Genomic DNA, 17,600 nt, shown 5'->3' with positions numbered 1-17,600 from the left:
CTTAGGCTCTCAGTTTCATGTGTTTGTGTGACAACTAATCTGGAAACTACAGAGAGGTATTGCATGTACAAATACAGAAAATGTTTTTCTGAATTGACAAGATAATTATTTCAATTCTGGATAAAGTTTTCATGAGAAAACAAAAAAATCCGCTCTTATTTTTCTGAATTGACAAGACAGCCTCAAAATTCCCAGAGAAGCTCTCATTTTGCCAATATTGAGAGTGTTGAAAGATACACTATGTAGTTTGATCCCGTTTTTATTTGAAAGAGCTGATTTTTCTCAAGTGAATGCAATATGCTTTAGTAGGAAGCCAGTCACAGTCCAATATTTTGCATGAAAAAGTGTGATTTGGGAACTTGAAACCTACAGTGCACATTCACTAAAAATGTACTCTTTAGTGATGAAGTATAATCCTGTATCCAGCAGGGTAGCTTCTTAAAATTACTCATTGATATGTTTATTACAGGGAGAAGAGGTAGATGTAGTTTCCCCAAATTCTAACCTGTATCAGACACTTATTAGTCAAAGCAGTTTGTACATATGGTCTGAAACCATATCAGAATAGATTCATTTTATATTTCATACTCATTTCAATTCGCGGTGCTCTAGTTATAACAGATAAATAGTAATATATCATCAAGTGCTTCTCAGAATTTATCCTGGAAAATGTGTAGGTAGCAGATGCTTAAGCCAAGTACAGATAACTCTAATCATCACTTTGAGCACAGACAGAAGAGAAACTGAAAGTCTGCTCACTAAGTCATCTGAATCATTTGTGTTGACAAGACATCAGCCTGATATCTGCAGACAGCTGTTAGCCAGAGTTAGCTCTGTGACAGGGACCGACTGAATGAAGAATGAACACACTCTTCACCTGCACAGCTTCACATCCCTGAGATAATATATCCTCAACAAACACAGACATAGCCCCGGCAGTGTGCAGGCTTTTCTCAGTCGATCCCTCTCAGTGACGTGATCTCTACATTGGCTACAAGACAGACGAAATCTGTTTTTCATCCTGAGTCACAACATACCTGTTAACTGTGGCAGGTCCACATAGACTGTACTTATTTATTATTTATAGAGTGCTATAGGAATGAAACTTAAACCCCAGTTTATGATATTTAGGTACCTTCGTTCCAAAGGCAATGGGATTATATCAAACATTATATGTTTATTATAAAACATGCACAATGGTGTACATATTTTATTTTAATAATAATGATAATAATAATAATTACAAAATACATCTGCTGTTTTAAAGTGTTAGTATGTCTTTGTAAAAAGCTGTTGCCAAAAAAAGGCTATATAAGATGAAGGAGATTTACAGGAACATTAAAAGTCTTTAGGTCAAACAGGACAAGTGATCTATTCACAATTTGTCGGCCTCTTTATGTTTATACTCATGCTCTTCCAAAATATTATTGAATTCCTTAAGAGGTAATTTAATTGAGGAACAGGCAAACATGCCAAATTGAATTTCAAGTTTGAGATGTAATGGGGGTTTCACTGAAGTATTGCAGACTGTGTAGGTTGTTTATATTGGGCTTTTACTTCTGTGATTGTATTTAGGATTTAAACATCAAAGAAGTAGTGTTCATTTGTAAAGATCATCTTTTGAAAGAAAGTTACATGGAAATGTGTTCATCACACAAATTATTTTATGCAATTATCCAAAAACCACTTAAATCCCACAACCTTTTTAAGGAGGGAACCGCTGGGAGGGAAACTTCCAGGTTGGTCGAACAAATTACTGGCTCAAACAGCCACATATCATCTACATATCTTTTTACCTTAATATCAAATATGTGTGCAAATTTAAATAACTTAATTTACACCATGAAAACATTTACATTTACTGTCAACATATAATAATAAATGCAGGTTTACGGAACAAGGTGCAATTGCGAAGACTATAAGAATTGATATTGGGTCATCCAAATAAAAATCATGACCTTTGATCATGATTTTTTACAAAGTTTGATGTAAAGTTGGATGTTGCCAAAGGGATGTCAACTTGTGTTTATGGGGACTACAGTGATGAGACAAGACTGACAATGGGGCAATGAGGGGGACGAATAGCCTGCTAAGTTAGTTTAATTGTGGTGTACTCTGTTAAATGACCGAGTATGAAATAAACAGCTTGTGCTAGCATTGGTGTTGAATTCAATTGTGTTGCAAAAGTGTACTCACTGTTGGGCGTCTGGGGTAAAGTATCTGTAATCATAGCTTCTGATTCTATAAAAGGAAGAAAATTTAGAAAAATCACTTGGGTTAAAATAGATAGAAATAGATTAAATACAATTTCTGGTGAAAACAGGACATGAATGACTCAAATAGAGGAAGTGATTGATATTACCACAATGATGTCTAGAGAATAAACAGAGCGAACAGACATTTATTACTACATATACATAAAACCTAGGTTATCTTACCTCTGTGTGCCCTGACGTGTGTCTGGAAGCAGTTGTAATACTTGTACTTCTTCCCGCATACCCCACATACATATGAGCCTGCAGGAGAATTCAAAACAGTGTCATAAAAACAATGCCACAGTATTATCAGGAGGATATACCTGTACATACAGCAACTCTGGATTAAATACTTGTAAGTGACAATATCTATACTCAAGATACCAGTTTATTAGGTACACAAAGCTACATTGAATGAAGTTTAAGTACTAATGTTTAGTTTTAGAATTCACCTTTATGATCATTTTGAAAGCTGTTTAATTATTCTTAAGTATAATGACTTCCTAACATTTTATTTTATTATTTCAATTAATTAAGATACACTTATATCTAGAAGCATTAAAGATTTTGGTATGATTCACAGCAGGATGTTGGACTGATTAGCTTTGGCAGGAGAGTGGGTACCGAATATGCAAACAGTACATGTAAGGAATTTGCTTAGTCCGTCTTGTTATATTAACAATATTCATTAGCATTATCATAGGCTTAACTTCTTTCACTCTAATTCAAACAAAAGAATTTGAATTTGCGCCCTGAGGTTGTTAACATCCACCAACTAATGCAGTTTCAGTTTACACATTTGTTTTTTCTCCACACTTAATGAGGTCAACATGACCTTAAACTTTAACCACTGAGACCTTCTCCACTGAAATTAAATCAGTTCATCTATGAGTCCAGGCCACAATCTGAAGAAATTCCCTAAAGGTGCACCTGATATATCATGTTCAAGAGGCCAGAAGGCAGGTTTTGGGAGGCCACAGTGACCTTTGACCTTTGACCATCCGGATCTAATCATTAAATCTGTAACTCTAAGTGAACATTTATACCAAATTTGAAAGGAATCTCTTGACGCGTACCTATGATCTTGCACTCCCGAGAAAAAAAAAGGGGTTTGTGAGGTCAGAGTGACCTTTAATCACCATAATCTTATCAGGTCATCCAGGTCAACCCTGAATGTTTATAGGAAATTTGAAGAGACTCCCCCGAGGCATTCTTGAGATATTAAAGAATAGGAAAGACAACAAACAGACAGACAACCCGAAAACATAACGCTTCCAGCCACCGGCCATAAGAAACATTTTCTCATTAAGCCCCAATGATGCAGTCACTAGCGATGCACTTAATCTAGGGTTCATTCCTCAGGTTTTTATATACCTGGCAGATTTGAGCTGACACCTCTCTCTATAAAAGAGATTAAGGAAATGTATTTTGTGCTCACAGGATTGGAAAATTACATTAAAAAAATTCAACAGCAGCAACAAGCTCTCAACTGTTTAGCACATTGTTTGCTAAAGGAGATGCCGCTGCTGATCTTTTTTCAAATGTCATTTTAAAATGCTGTGCAGCCTGTTTTGATGGTCAGGAAGCAAGGCCAGGGTCAAGAGAGATCAGGCACGGCTGCAGTCAACATACATATATTCACACACCTATGCATGAGTCTGTGCTCTTCGTTGGAGGAGGAGTACCAAGGGCAAACATACCCTCGGTAGGAGCTCTACGTGATCCGCCTCCACTTCCTCCTCCATCATTTCCTCCAATAACAACACAGATCTCAGCAGGATTGGCATCGCCAACTTTCCCGTTGCTCGTCTCGAAGATCCCGGGCTCTTTCTTAACTGTGACGGGTGCCGGACTTGTAGTCTTGGTGGCTGAGGCTAAGGTTGGTGAGGGGCCATCTGTGGCTGTGCTCCCACTGTCCGCCTTCTCCTTCCCAGGATTGGGTGCCTCTTGTGCACTCATGACTCTGCCTCCTCTGAGCCTTCGCTTCTGTGTGAGGAAGATAGAAATTAACTTAAATGTATGGTCATTTAACAGTATCAGCTCTACCATGTAAACAATATACCAGTTTTGAGTGAAGTACCAAAGAGCAAACTGGAAAGAATAAACGAAAATCTGTATCAGGTTAAAGTAAAAAAATTTACTCCAAACTGAGACAAACACTTCCCTTTTTCTAAATGAAGTAGAGGGATGTGTGAGCTCAAAAAGGTCAGGAGACATCTGACAATGTCATTTTCAGGACAGAGAAAAACCAGACACAATTACGTGCTGTTAGCAGTGAAGAACAGAGTGGCTCCAATGTGAATAAAAGTGACCCTTGATGGGATAAATTCCACAGCTTTGTGGCACCCAAACGCTCTAATTTCAGAAATATCCAAATTACACAACTTGCCACTTCAGCACATGGCTATAAAAGGCCTTGTCAAGAGACTGTACTCAAAATGCAACCAAGCTAAACAGAGTTATGCCAGAATGAGTGATATTATGGAAAGAGGCAAAATTGGTCTTCTATTAATAGCAAACCAATACAGCAACAAGAAGCCTTTTCATAGACCTGATACACCTTTCTTTGGATGTGACACACAACCATCATGGCTCAGTAAACAGGGACGTGAAGTGGATAATGTCCAGACAAAACCTTTTTGGTGTTCAGTTTAAATAGCTCGCGTTCAGTGGTAGAAAAATGAAATGATGAGGATATCAACTAAATCGTACAATAAATGCAACACTCAATGCGTCTTGAGCAAGGTTATAGAAGTATTTTGTTGATTTTCCGGATACCCTTTATCCCTTTGTTTGGAACAAGCAGTTTTTTCATATTTATAAAGGTAGATTTCATTTTCAATTAAATTATGTTTGCCATAACAATACTCAGCATATTTCATTAGAATTTAGTCCAGATGTATATCTTGTCACAAGCACCATTGCTGGACAGGGAAGGAATGTGACATGCTGGCCTCCTGGAAAGGTCACAGGATCATCAGGGCTAGCCAGACTCCTCTGGGACCAAATCATCCAGGCAAACATCCGTTATAATTGCAAACACTGACATTTAAGTTTTAAAGTATTTCATTTGAACTTTTCCACTATGGTCACTTTCCATTGACAGTACCCTTAAGGAGGATTTCATTTTAAACATTAAGTTGCTAATTTCTTAAAGTAAACATTAATTTATTCATTCGGGGACAAAATGTCTGGTTTTGCGAGTGGCATAAGGTGTACAACATCTTTGTGCACCCGTGTCATTTCATCCACACTATCCGGAAAGTGTAGAACAAACAGGGTTTACATTCACAGGTTATCTGGTGTCAAGCACTTTAACACTGTTTAAGAAAATACAGTAGATTAACCATGTCCCACAAGTTCCCTATAGAAATGAGCCGGCTGCTGCTCAACAATAACAACTGACTTAAAACCCAGGTTCAGTGGTTTAATCAGAGGACAACATGAAACCACAGATATTTAATCTCTAGACCTATATCTCTCACACAGTTCTTTCTTCAATGACATAAGCCATTGATAATTAAATACTCTGCACTAAAACTATATTATCAAATTCTATTTTCAAAACTACAGAAAACGAAAATACTTAGGCTGGACTGTACTGTTAAAAGTTTGGTGGAAAAATGATGGATGCATGATTATTTTTATCTAAAGCGTGGAAAAAGAGGAAGGACAGGAAATTGTGACACTTGTGTTGTCACGCTCAAGGTACATTGCTATAATAAGAGAATGTATGAACCAGATTTTTAACCTCATTTGGCTGCAAGAATTCACACAGAAATCTTCTAGGTCAGCAAAGTCTCCCATTTATTGTCTACGCTGCAGTGTCAAATTTTACATCTCAGTGGCATCATAAATCTAATAGTCAGTTCTACATTTTGTAGGTTTAGTCATGTGGAACATGTGAACTGCTGAAATTGTTGGCATTCTCTCTAAGCCCCCTTTTAATGACTCCTCAAATGTTGCTGCAGATAGGAAGGATGAATAGAAGAGTTAACGCAAGTGAAAACTTCCAAATGATTTGCTTCTATAGGTACACATTGCTTAAATTATAAATATTGAACACACCTGAAATTAAGCTTTGCTGGTTTGTGTACCATTAGAAATGACTCGACATTGCTCCGTACAAGGCTTGCTGCAGTGGGCAGTAAAACCAGTGGTGTAGAGTCTTTATTAATACGCTGTGAACGCTCATTCTTCACTATGAAAATAAAGTGATACCCACAAAAATAAATAGTCACCTGCAAGTGAGAGGAATTCTGTTTATTTTATCACTATGAATTAAGAGATAAAGTAGCAACGTTATTGCTGTGGATAAATGCAACTGCTTCTACATGTCAGTAGTTATCTCTGCTCAATGTACAATGTACGCATTGTTTCATTTTGACCTATGTTTTCACAATCTTCTTCATCCTCTGCTGTGTGAAAAGTGTGTTTCAGGCAAAATTGTATAGCGAGTCACGAAAAATACAGTAAAAGCCAGGCTTCTCTGTCTCAGCACTTTTTTCTTTTTCCTCAAATTGTGGCCTAGGGGAAGCAATTTCAAGGTCAACATCACCGGCATTTGGCAGTGTTTTGGCAGAACTTACACTGGTATGAACATTTTCTCCCGTGACAAGTGTAATCCCTCACACATACAAAAAGCAATGTGTCATCAGAGCTGTTTGTCTGTAAGTCTGTTTCCGTGTGTGGTTGAGTAAAAGCCTTCTGTCAGCTCAAATTCTACAAATGAATGAGGACAGCACAAATAAAGTGACTCTTAGCTTTGACGTATTTATCATTTGGATATAAATTATTAACACTAAGGGAAATTCATTGATCATGTCATTTATAAATGGGATTTAAACCATTTGAATGAGTCTTTTAAAGCTTTGAATAAGGGTAATATCACAAATCAAACTTAACATCACTATTAGGATCAGATTATGATACCAATCAGCAACTGGTTTCTTTAAACATTTTACGACATCGGTGAGCTAATGGTGCTAATAACCTGTTCCTTTGTTTTCCAACATAAGAATAAAAGAGGTAAGCAACAGGTAATAAAGAAAACTACACTCCTCTACAATGAATCTCATTTTTTAAATGATTGATTACTTCTCATCGTCATTACCAGAGTGGCACTTAGTAGTGCGCATACCTCCGCCAATCTCCTTATGAAACCACATTTAAATTCATTAGATCCACATTTTTATTTGGATCTGCACCAAATTGCACACACTCATAAATAACAGTGCCCTAAACAGGCCCGATTTTTTTTCATCAAGCTTCATGAATTATTCTCTAAGGATTCAAGTAAAATGTTGAAAAACATCTTGCAATGTAAAATAAAGTGGGGAAAAAAACCCTGCACCCCCCTCAATCTGGATCCACACCAAAATGTATTGGGGTCATGCTCCACTCAACAAACATTTTATGGAAATCAGTTGAGTAGTGTTTGCACTATCCTGCTATCTAACAAAGTAGCCCAGAAAAAAAAACATCACCTATTTGTTGGTGGATGTGCGTAAGTAATTCAAAATAATTAAGTTTACTTCTTATTACACTTGAACTTCAACTCACTTTCATTTAAAATGCTAACATTTTGCGTGTTTCACCCACTAAACTCATCACATGGTTTCAATTTAATAATTATTTGAGCCACAGAGGTAATTGTTTCACCGAAGAAAGGGACAATTAGAGAAAAGTAAAAAAAAATAACTAAAACAGATTTGAGAACTTAGTTTTTTCTTCCCTTCTTTCCCATTAATCATCTACTGACCCCTCAGGCTTATCTGGGGACACTTGAGTAGGAACTTGACCCAGAGGTTGCAAATCACTGGACATAGCTTTTGCAATTGTATCCAATGTATAAAAGAAATGGGCCCAACTGAGCCAGATGCAACCGTCAAACACAGGAACAGGATATTAGCAGCATTGCTCATAACAGGCTAATAAAGGACCCAGAGCTCACTAAGCACCAGCAGTGTGTTCCCATTCCTACATGGACACACTACCACAGTGGTCATCAGGGCCATGTTGAGCACATGTGGAGCTGGGGAGGGGGGGACCATGAGATGCCTGCGACAGCTGGACGAAGGAGATTGAGCAGGGAGATCAATGGTGGAGTGACAATGCTTTGCTTCCGCCATTTTATAAGCCTTTTGGATACTTGCTTATATTGATTGGCTCCTGATTGATTGGAGGATCCGTTGTGTGTGTGTGTGTGTGTGTGTGTGTGTGTGTGTGTGTGTGTGTGTGTGTGTGTGTGTGTGTGTGTGTGTGTGTGTGTGTGTGTGTGTGTGTGTGTGTGTGTGTGTGTGTGTGTATCAGCGGGGGGAACAAATGCATCTAATTTCCTGCTTGAACACAAAGTCATGAAACTTGTAAACCTGAACTGTAATCAAATCAAATAATGGCAGCGACACATGCTCGTCAGAATTAGATTCATTTATCCTCCGTGGAAGATTTCCTGTGCAACATTTTGAATGCATAACATGACTATATGAAAAGTGTGTTGTTTTTCCCTTTCCTCTAATTAAAGTCAAAATGCAAAATTAGCCATCTGGACTTCTGTTCTTTCATAGTCTTGAGTCTTTTGATATACTGTAACCTGCAGCAGCATGACAGAACAGAAATCTAAACCAGGTGCACATGTCCTTGATGTTCCTCACATATAAAGCACAACCTAAAACAACTAAGACACAAGGCCAGCGGAGGAGATAAACACTAACACAAGAGCAGGAAATATACTTAAATGAAATAATCAACTGTTATTTGCATATCATAGATCTATAGATAGTATCAGATTAACAGGCATTAAAGTAAGCAGGGGTATGTTGCCTTGTGATTTATGCCAGTTTAAGTAGTTTTCTTTTTGTGATTTGGCCCAGCTGTTTTTTGAAATGTCAATGCATGCATATTAACAATATAATAACTTTTCACTAAGGGTTACAGAATAAGGATGTTAGGCATACAAGGAAAATATCTCTAGGACGTACCTCTGTTAAGAATTCAGTTCTTAGTCTAGGTACTTAAAATAATTGGCCTATATTTGGGCAATACTGTATCTGCCTCTGCACAATAATGAAGCAAATCAATCACTGTGCTCGGTTAAAGCAACAACAAAAAAAAGGAAGAAAAAATGTGTGTCCTTCTAACTTCGAGGGGATTTTCTTACTTTGAATTGAGTCTTACTTTGCCAAAAATCCCTGTGCTCTGCATGTTAAGCAGACTGGAATAGAGATTCCAAATATAAAATACAAATTTGTTTAAGGCTCAGGAAAATGTTTCCACTCCTGAGGGATTAAAAATAGGAATCAGCTAAATATGGGGGCTGAAGGGGGTCACTTCAATCACTGCTTTCGCTGCATGTTTATATTATCCAGAGCAGAGTCAGTGACTGGGAGCAAGGGTTGACCAAAAACCTGTTTCACACTAAATGTTTTGCCTGCTTTTCCGTTTCTTTAATCAAAAGCACATTTTCCTGTAATAAATGTCTTCCAAGATGGTGTATGACCAATGATTTCAAAAAGCAATAATGCAGAGAAATGGATAAACCCCCCCTCACTCACTCACATGCACACACACAGACCAAAGATGCTTTGGAAAAAGAAACTGTGTCGTCTAGTAAAATTCCATCAGCATACACTCAAAAACTGCCATAAAAACCTTTTCAATCTATATGTTAATGCCACGAATTAAAATTTAATAACATGAGATATTGAAAAGCAGACTTGAATTATAAAAAAATAAATCCTGAAAGATCAGGGCCCTAAAATTAGAAATTCAGGGCGGCATCCGGCCTGCTTCTAAACCCTTGTAGGCTGGGAGATTAAATTTTTGATGAAAATCAAAATTACACTGCACACCGACACAGGCGCAGCAAACCTGGCACTATTGTGATTTATGGATTCATTAAACCCGCGGGAGTTTCACCCCTCCCCTTTTCACTCAAAGAAATGAGATTTGCTTTGCTGAAAATTTGTATTTTCAGAAAAGCTATTCAGGCTCTGCTCTACCTTCAGAAAATGGTCAAGGAAAAAAAAGTAGCTTCTGTGTACATAACCACTGCACGTAAACAGGCTTAATTTTCATTGCTGCAGCAATTGAACATCCCTATGCATTATTCATGAAACCAATAAGGTTCATTTTTACAAAGGGAGACGCAGGCAAAATATGTGCAGAATGCACAGATTTTTTTTTAATGCAGCAGACCCAACCCTGAAAAGCCGTTCCCTAGAGACTCATTTAAGTGAAGCCATTGTCAGACATTTTCAACATGCCATTAAGAAAATAAAGGAACACAAAATGTTCACTATGTCTGAGAGGATGCACAAATCAGGAATCTGTAATTGTACAACAAAAGGGAATTGGCATGGCATCAAAGACAGGAACTGTTAGTCGAACAGCCTTTACCCTGAAAGAGAAAACAAAACCTCTGTACTTGGTTGTTTAATTAGAGCAGCAACTGTGTTTCAACCACAGTAAACCAAGAACTGTGATAGGATCCCTCACACTTCCACCTCTCTATCCAAACTATTCGCTCCGAATATCCTCAGTGAAACAAAGCTTTTGTTCATGTAGCAACAAACCAGCATTCCTCTTACCTTACTTAAAATGAGAGCACTCCCAGAATGCTGTTCCCATTAACCAAATCAGGGTTTCTCATTGTAACAGTTTAGCATGATCCCTGAGAGCTTTAGAAATTATTACATGGTCCTTCAGGCATTCTGCATGTAAACATTCCCATCCCTTTGAGTGATCCAGCCCTATTAAACTCCTGACACTGGTTGCCTATCTTCAGTTTTGTACTTTAACTGAACCTTCTGCATTTTAAATAGACTTTGCAAGCAAAGGTCAGAATTTACACTCACATTTTGCATAAGCAGACACAATTTCCACCCGCTCTTTAAATTTATACATATCTGAAGGTCAGCATTAAAATTACCCACAGCAAAAAATGGCCTTCACAGTTTCCCTTACATTAAAATAAAAAGCAAGCCATGCAAGATGGGAAACTGTTTGGCGTCTGCAGGATTAATATAAACAGTAGAGGCACTGGTTGTAATTGTTTTTCCTGCCCTCAAATTATGCTGACTTGGGTCTTTCTTCTTCCACTGCTGCTCAGTTCACTTTGGACAGTTATTTTTCCGCTTACAGATTTCCAATCTCTACAAGTAAAAAAAAAAGTAAAAATTGTTCGATGTTTACCAGGCAGTAAATTACATCTGTGCATAGATCATCATCACACACACACACACACACACACACACACACACACACACACACACACACACACACACACACACACACACACACACACACACACACACACACACACACACACACACACACACACACACACACACACACACACACACACATCAGAGGAATGCAAACAAAGAGAAACATCTAAATTACAGTTCATGAGTGTGAGGGACTAAGTGAACAGTTTAAATCTCTGTCCAGTATAATAATACGACAAGATTTTTTTAACAAAAAACATTTTTTTTATCGCAAAATCATTTGAAACCAGAATATTAATTATGCAAAAAAGGAGCAGAATCAATTCACACAGTGCTTTGAATACAGCTTTAAATGCTCCTTTCTAGCATTAATTAGCATTGTCCGCACACAGTGCATTCAAATGTAATGTGATTTAAGAATGATCGAACATGCAATTCAATAAAACAAACCTCAAAAACTAGTCTCATTACAATTTATTTTTTCCATTTCTCTAAATTACTGCCTACAGGTGGCGCCAACGACACCGGACCAGATTCCCAATCCTCTATATTCCCCCAAAAAAATAACAGAAATCCAAATGTATTTTAGCCCTGAACGACACTCTGGTGTTTATACTCGCCCGTAAACACCGAGCACCGCGCGGTCAAATGCGACCGACAGTGGCCGCCTGCGGTGCGTGACTTTCGGGGGTGGAGAAGCAACTCCGGCGAGGCTCAAATTTGCAGGGAAAATTTTCACAAAACATGGCTGCAGGAGGTTTTTGTGTTTCAGACTGTTCCTCCCCTCACCGTCCTTCACGTTGCCACACTGTCAGCCCCTGGTCGCCCCAGCTCCGCGGCGACATGCCCAGTGGTTTCCGGCTAGTTCGCGATTAGCTAAAACTAACCAGCTGCCCACACGACTAGTCAGCAGTTTACATGGAAACTTCATTAAGGGGGGGAATTCATCCCGGAGATTAGGGCACATTTCGGGATTGGCTTCGCAGCCCCTGCACCTGGTTTTTTTTTGGGGTGGGAGGCAGGCAGCTCCCGGTTCATGGCGACCAGGAAAAACTTGAACATCCGGAAATTTCCTCAAATTTAGGATTTTTTTTTTTATCCAAATGAGAAAAAAAACACCCGGAGTGAAGCGGTTTGACATTACCTCCAGAAACGATGCGGCTCATGCGAAAACAGCCTCCCCGCTCCAGAAGGCTTCCCTCCCGCGAACCAGACCTGGCTGCTCAGCTGCTTCCTCCGGGAGAAAAAAAAAAAAATTGTGAATTAGTTATGAGAAATTCCCCAAAAAAAATTCCCACCACGACGGTTTTTTCTCTCTCCTCCTCCTCCTCCTCCTCCTCCTCGACACGCTGCGTTACATTTTAAGAAAAGAGTAATGGCGTAATGGGGCCGTGGATTTAAAGGTTCTCTTTACTCGGGCCGTGCAGAGCGGCTCGGTTCCGGCCGAGCAGAGGGGGTTGCTGCCGAAGCACCGCGGGTTCGTGCTGCGGTTCCTCCTCCGGTGGAAAGTCTCGTCCGCCATATACAAGCGCAGATTCCGAAATTGCAGCGGCGACCTGTGTTTGAGCTTCACGAAAAAAAAAAAAGACAAAAAAGAAAAAGTCTGAGAATCTGACTGGAGGAAAAAAAGGGTTGGACGACTGTGGCGTTTCACGGAGAGAAAAGAGGAGGCTGGAAAATACGCAGAGGGGGAAAGATACCGATCTGATCCGATAACGTTATAATGACAGGTTTTACTGAATGTCTCCATTGTACAAAAAGGAGCTTTAGATTTTGAAAAGGATCATTTAATCAGGTTGTGTGGTGTTCGTGTGCAATTGCAATGAGCAACGTCCTGCAGGTGTTTCCAGGTGTTTCCGCTGGGAAGGAAAGTCTCATTTCTTTGTTCCGAAGCCCTTAGTTCAGTGTGATTAGTTAAAACAAAAGTACAACTCGCCACTTCCTCCACGAGCTGTTTCCTCATCTCCGAATCCACTGACATTTCCGCTTTTCACCGCAGCACACACAAATACTTCGTTCGTCCAGGGCAAGTTTTGGTTGGCCAACAACTTTTAATCTCAAAACCAAGAATTAACTCAAAATTAACTTTCTCTATTCTTTTTTCCATTTTGAAATTGTTTAGTTTGTGTTTCCTGAAAATGATCAGTGTTTCGAATACATTTAATGTGCAGATTTAGGCTGTATATGAGAAGGTTGACCAGATTATACCTCTATAGATAAACAATAAATATATTATAACAATAATATAAAGTTTGTAATCTTCTAATTATGATTATTATTATAATTAATAGTATTACCTTTCATCCTCCTTTATAATCTCATTCATTCAGTGTTTAGGACAAAGGCAATAATGTGTTCCAAAGTCACAAACACGGTTCATTAATCATAAAATTATCCAGATAATCAATGAAATGTTTTCACTTTATTGATTTCACACATATGCAAAGTCCAATACGCAATGGACACTCTTAAACTGCAAAAATACATAAACATCTATAAATGTGAAATACATGAATTGAATGTTATTCTATTTCCTACTTCCCGAAAAAGATATCATTTTTATTTTTGGTGGTTTTACAGTTTTTTGTATTGCTTTTGTTTGACAAACGTTTTTCCTGGAAATAAAAACCTAACCTTGATTCCAAAGTCTCACAGTGACTGTAAGAGTGACACGAAATCAAAGGTGAAAGTAGAAAAATTAAACATGATTGTAAAAAAACAGAAGTAAAAAATGAAATTGAAAAATCTAAGCAGTCTAAATTACTGATGAAAACTAAATTATGTGAATCCATGTGAATTTGACTGCTCTGTGACCTCTTCAGAAGTGACCGCGAGAAGTATATACCAGACAGTCAAGTCAAACGAAAATATGGTACAGCTACAAATCCTCCTCTTTAAAAAACTGTCCTTACATGACAAGTTCTGAACGAGGTCAACAGGGACGCTTTACAACTCACTTCTTTACTGCTGTGTGGCATTACAGCCTCTGGTCTCAAACATGTTTTTGTAGTGGACATCAGTAAACATACACATCAGCAGAAACAATGTCTCTGCCATGAGGAGGCAGCATCAGGCTGATCCTTCTCTGAAGCAGGCCCAGGGGGGGCTGCTGGGGGTTGGGGGGTCAAATGGATGCAGGAAAATACAAAGGAATTCTTAGGAAAAATAAACTTGCTCCGGTCTGCAAGAGAACTGCAACTTTCTTTTTCATTTCAAGACATCAATCCAAAACTTGAAAAACCGCAGCTACACAGGAATGGATGAAAAACAACAATGGTTCAGTGTCCGAGTCAGAGTCCAGACCTCATCCTATCAAGAATTTGTGGCCTGTTCTTGGAAACGACTGACTCATGCCTCATGTGAATAGAGTAATGTGGGGAAACTGAAGCTTGTCCTGATGTAAAGAACTGATACCGACCAACCACGAAGACTAAAAAACCAACAACATCCGTTAAAAAAGGTTCCTCTGCCTTAACATGGACTTTAACATCTATACACTATTTTAGTCTGCTTTATCTTTGCACTAAAGTCTAATGAGTAGAGTGCAGTGCAGTGCATTTAATCATTTTTTCTATTTTTGTCCATATAAAAACCCAATTACACTAATTGATTTGATGATTTATTATTTTTAATACAACGCAGTAATAGTATAAGGAGATGCATTCTTTATGCTCACTGTATCACAAATTATTTCCCTTTTGTCATAAGTGCAGCATTTTTAATTTTAACATTAATATCAAAGATTTTTTTAAATGTCAATTACTCATATGCGATATAGTTTTTTCAGAAGTCTCTAAAGCATGATAAATTAGTTTTCCTTGAGAACTGCTCTGTGTTTAAAATATATCATTGCAATGGACAAAAAGGGATATCACCGATAATTTCACCACCAGAAAATATTTATATTTACAGTTTAGAAATTTGGTGATAAAAAAGTAATTTTCGAAAGCCTAATAAGACAGCGGGACAAGTAACCTGCCACCAATTTAAATCAGTTTGATTTTAAAAAACTTTGTTTTGTAGTGTGTTTCTTAAGTCTGTCCCAGGTTAAACAAGGAATCAGCAGCTGGTGCTGATGCTGATGATTCAGTGCATCGATGATTTTGCTCACTCACTTGTGCTGCAAGCATCTCCCCTGTCCAGCAGAGAGCGCCAGCACGCCAGTGAACGGTCACTTCCAGTGCTCCCATTCAGCTGTCAGAGACTTCGCTGCATCAGTTCATTAATACCTGCTCCTTCCTCCCCCTGTCTTCCTCTGCTGGTGAAGCTCTGCACAGGTCTGACTCGTCTCATCAGTTTCACATGCATTACCTCTGACGCCCATCCTTACGCCTATGGCCTGTTTTTCTGCATTCAAGGATAGTCCCCTCATGAATTCAGCAATTTCATGCAGGAAAGTTGGACGGCATATACAAGTGAGAAGTGCAGTTAATATGGTCCACTTATCAGAGCACTGTGGGGATAGTTATGTGGCACAGCATAAAAGCAATGGCAACAGGCAACAATGCGTTATTGCAGCCTTGAGAGCCTTTAATTCCGAGCGATATATTCTGGGGCCAGACTATTAAGAGGTTTATAGCATAGGAACAACAGAGTTTTGGTCCTAGTCAAGCAATTTGAACTGGCTTAAAAGAAATGTATAATGGTTTGTATAACATGTGATGACCTTAATGTAAAAAAAGGCACCACAGCTGGCATGGGCACCAGTTTCCAAGTCAGACTGGAATAGAGAAGTGACAGAATTTGGGGGAAATTCCTGAAATGGTGGAAGGTTATTTTGGCAATGTTAAAGGATTGACGAGCAAAAACTTCTTCAGTCATCTTTAACTATAACTGATACTGTTTTTTTTGTGGGACAGGAAGAACTTTAAGACACTGAGATGTGTATTTAGTCATTCCATGTTGTTACAAGAGGTTTTCTACTTATTCCACAGTGATGACAGCAAAGTTTGAGGAGTAATGTTCAACTGGGACGAGAGTCAAAGCGTGACGGGTGTTCCAGGGAAATCAGAAGTGAATTAAACAGTTTTTCGTAGCAGCAGAAAACAAATTGAATCCATAAATTTATACTGGGGACAGCATTTTTGCTGCTGAAACAGTTGCTCAGCACATTAGGGATAAAAACCTATTGTTGTGTCCTTAAGACGCTAAAAACACAAGCTACCTTCCCTCTCACTCTTCACAGCTCAAGGTTGGCCTGACCTCCTCGCAACCTACTTTCAGAGAAATATTCCTTCAACTGGCAGAAGGCCCAACAGGTGTGAGTGGCTGACAACAAGGATGCTATTTTTTTCCTTTGTGACCTACTTGGGCTTGATAGCGGCCAGACTTTTGCTGTGTGCATGCTCAAGAGCTCGGCACGAATTAGCGAGAGGTTCCCATCTATCTTAAGTGATCGAAATCTGGGGCTCTCGTGAAATTTGACAGAAATAACAGCTACTTGCAGGAAAGGTGGTTTTGTGCCATGGAAAGATCATTCAGAACTAAAGAATAAATTGTTGCTGCTATTTCACAGTGTATCTGAGGTTTATTGTATTCACAGTACTTTTTCACTTTTAAATAATATACATCATTATTGATTACTGAAGGAAAACTTGCGTTTGTATATTTTTCTGATGTGTATGTATGTTGTGTTAAATGTAAAAATTCTCTTCATCTTTAGATGTCTAAACCTTGGATTACTTTAGCTCTGCAATAGTGAGACGATACGTTTCACAAATACCTCAGACTTTTCCACCATTACGAATATGAATTTGAATTATAAAAAATGAATATGTTTATGTTTTTAACAGCCACACCATAAGATACTGGCCATATTTGCTCTGGTAGGGTAGGGGCCAGTGTACTGGATGATGTTCGCTTCGGTTAACAAACTTACAAGAGTGCTTTCTAACTGACTTTATGTCTCCTGCCTGTTTGTGCTACTGTTATAATACCTTTTAACATGTCAGAGATAAACATTTCAGGATTCTGTATGTGTCCTTTCAAAGCCACATACTGATCATTCTCATCAGATTATTTCCCTTCAATTCCCGTTCTGGCCACAACAATAGTGACATTTTTAAAATACTTTCCATAATGGACAGAATGAACAATAATCTATTCCTTTATCACTGGG

At 38.5% G+C, this 17,600-nt stretch overlaps 1 protein-coding gene across 4 annotated transcripts in view; it reads right to left on the bottom strand.

Annotated features, from left to right (window-relative positions):
• Positions 1 to 13,043, bottom strand: part of znf618 (zinc finger protein 618) — a 31,200-nt gene extending 18,157 nt beyond the window's left edge. For 2 of the 4 annotated variants that reach the window (XM_062412628.1, XM_062412631.1), the window contains exons 1-4: positions 12,627 to 13,043; positions 3,902 to 4,241; positions 2,439 to 2,516; positions 2,197 to 2,241 (exon numbers count right to left, since the gene is read on the bottom strand). In XM_062412628.1, the coding sequence (XP_062268612.1) occupies positions 2,197 to 2,241; positions 2,439 to 2,516; positions 3,902 to 4,214 (436 nt within the window). In that variant the 5' untranslated portion in view covers positions 4,215 to 4,241; positions 12,627 to 13,043. The remainder of the gene's footprint in view (positions 1 to 2,196; positions 2,242 to 2,438; positions 2,517 to 3,901; positions 4,242 to 12,626) is intronic. The other 2 variants (XM_062412629.1, XM_062412630.1) reach the window with 2 other exon arrangements.
• Between the last annotated feature and the right edge of the window lie 4,557 nt (positions 13,044 to 17,600).

Source organism: Platichthys flesus, chromosome 19 (genome assembly GCF_949316205.1).
Source record: "Platichthys flesus chromosome 19, fPlaFle2.1, whole genome shotgun sequence".
In the NCBI taxonomy this organism is placed as follows: Eukaryota; Metazoa; Chordata; class Actinopteri; order Pleuronectiformes; family Pleuronectidae; genus Platichthys; species Platichthys flesus.
This window is presented reverse-complemented; position numbering and strand designations above follow the sequence as displayed.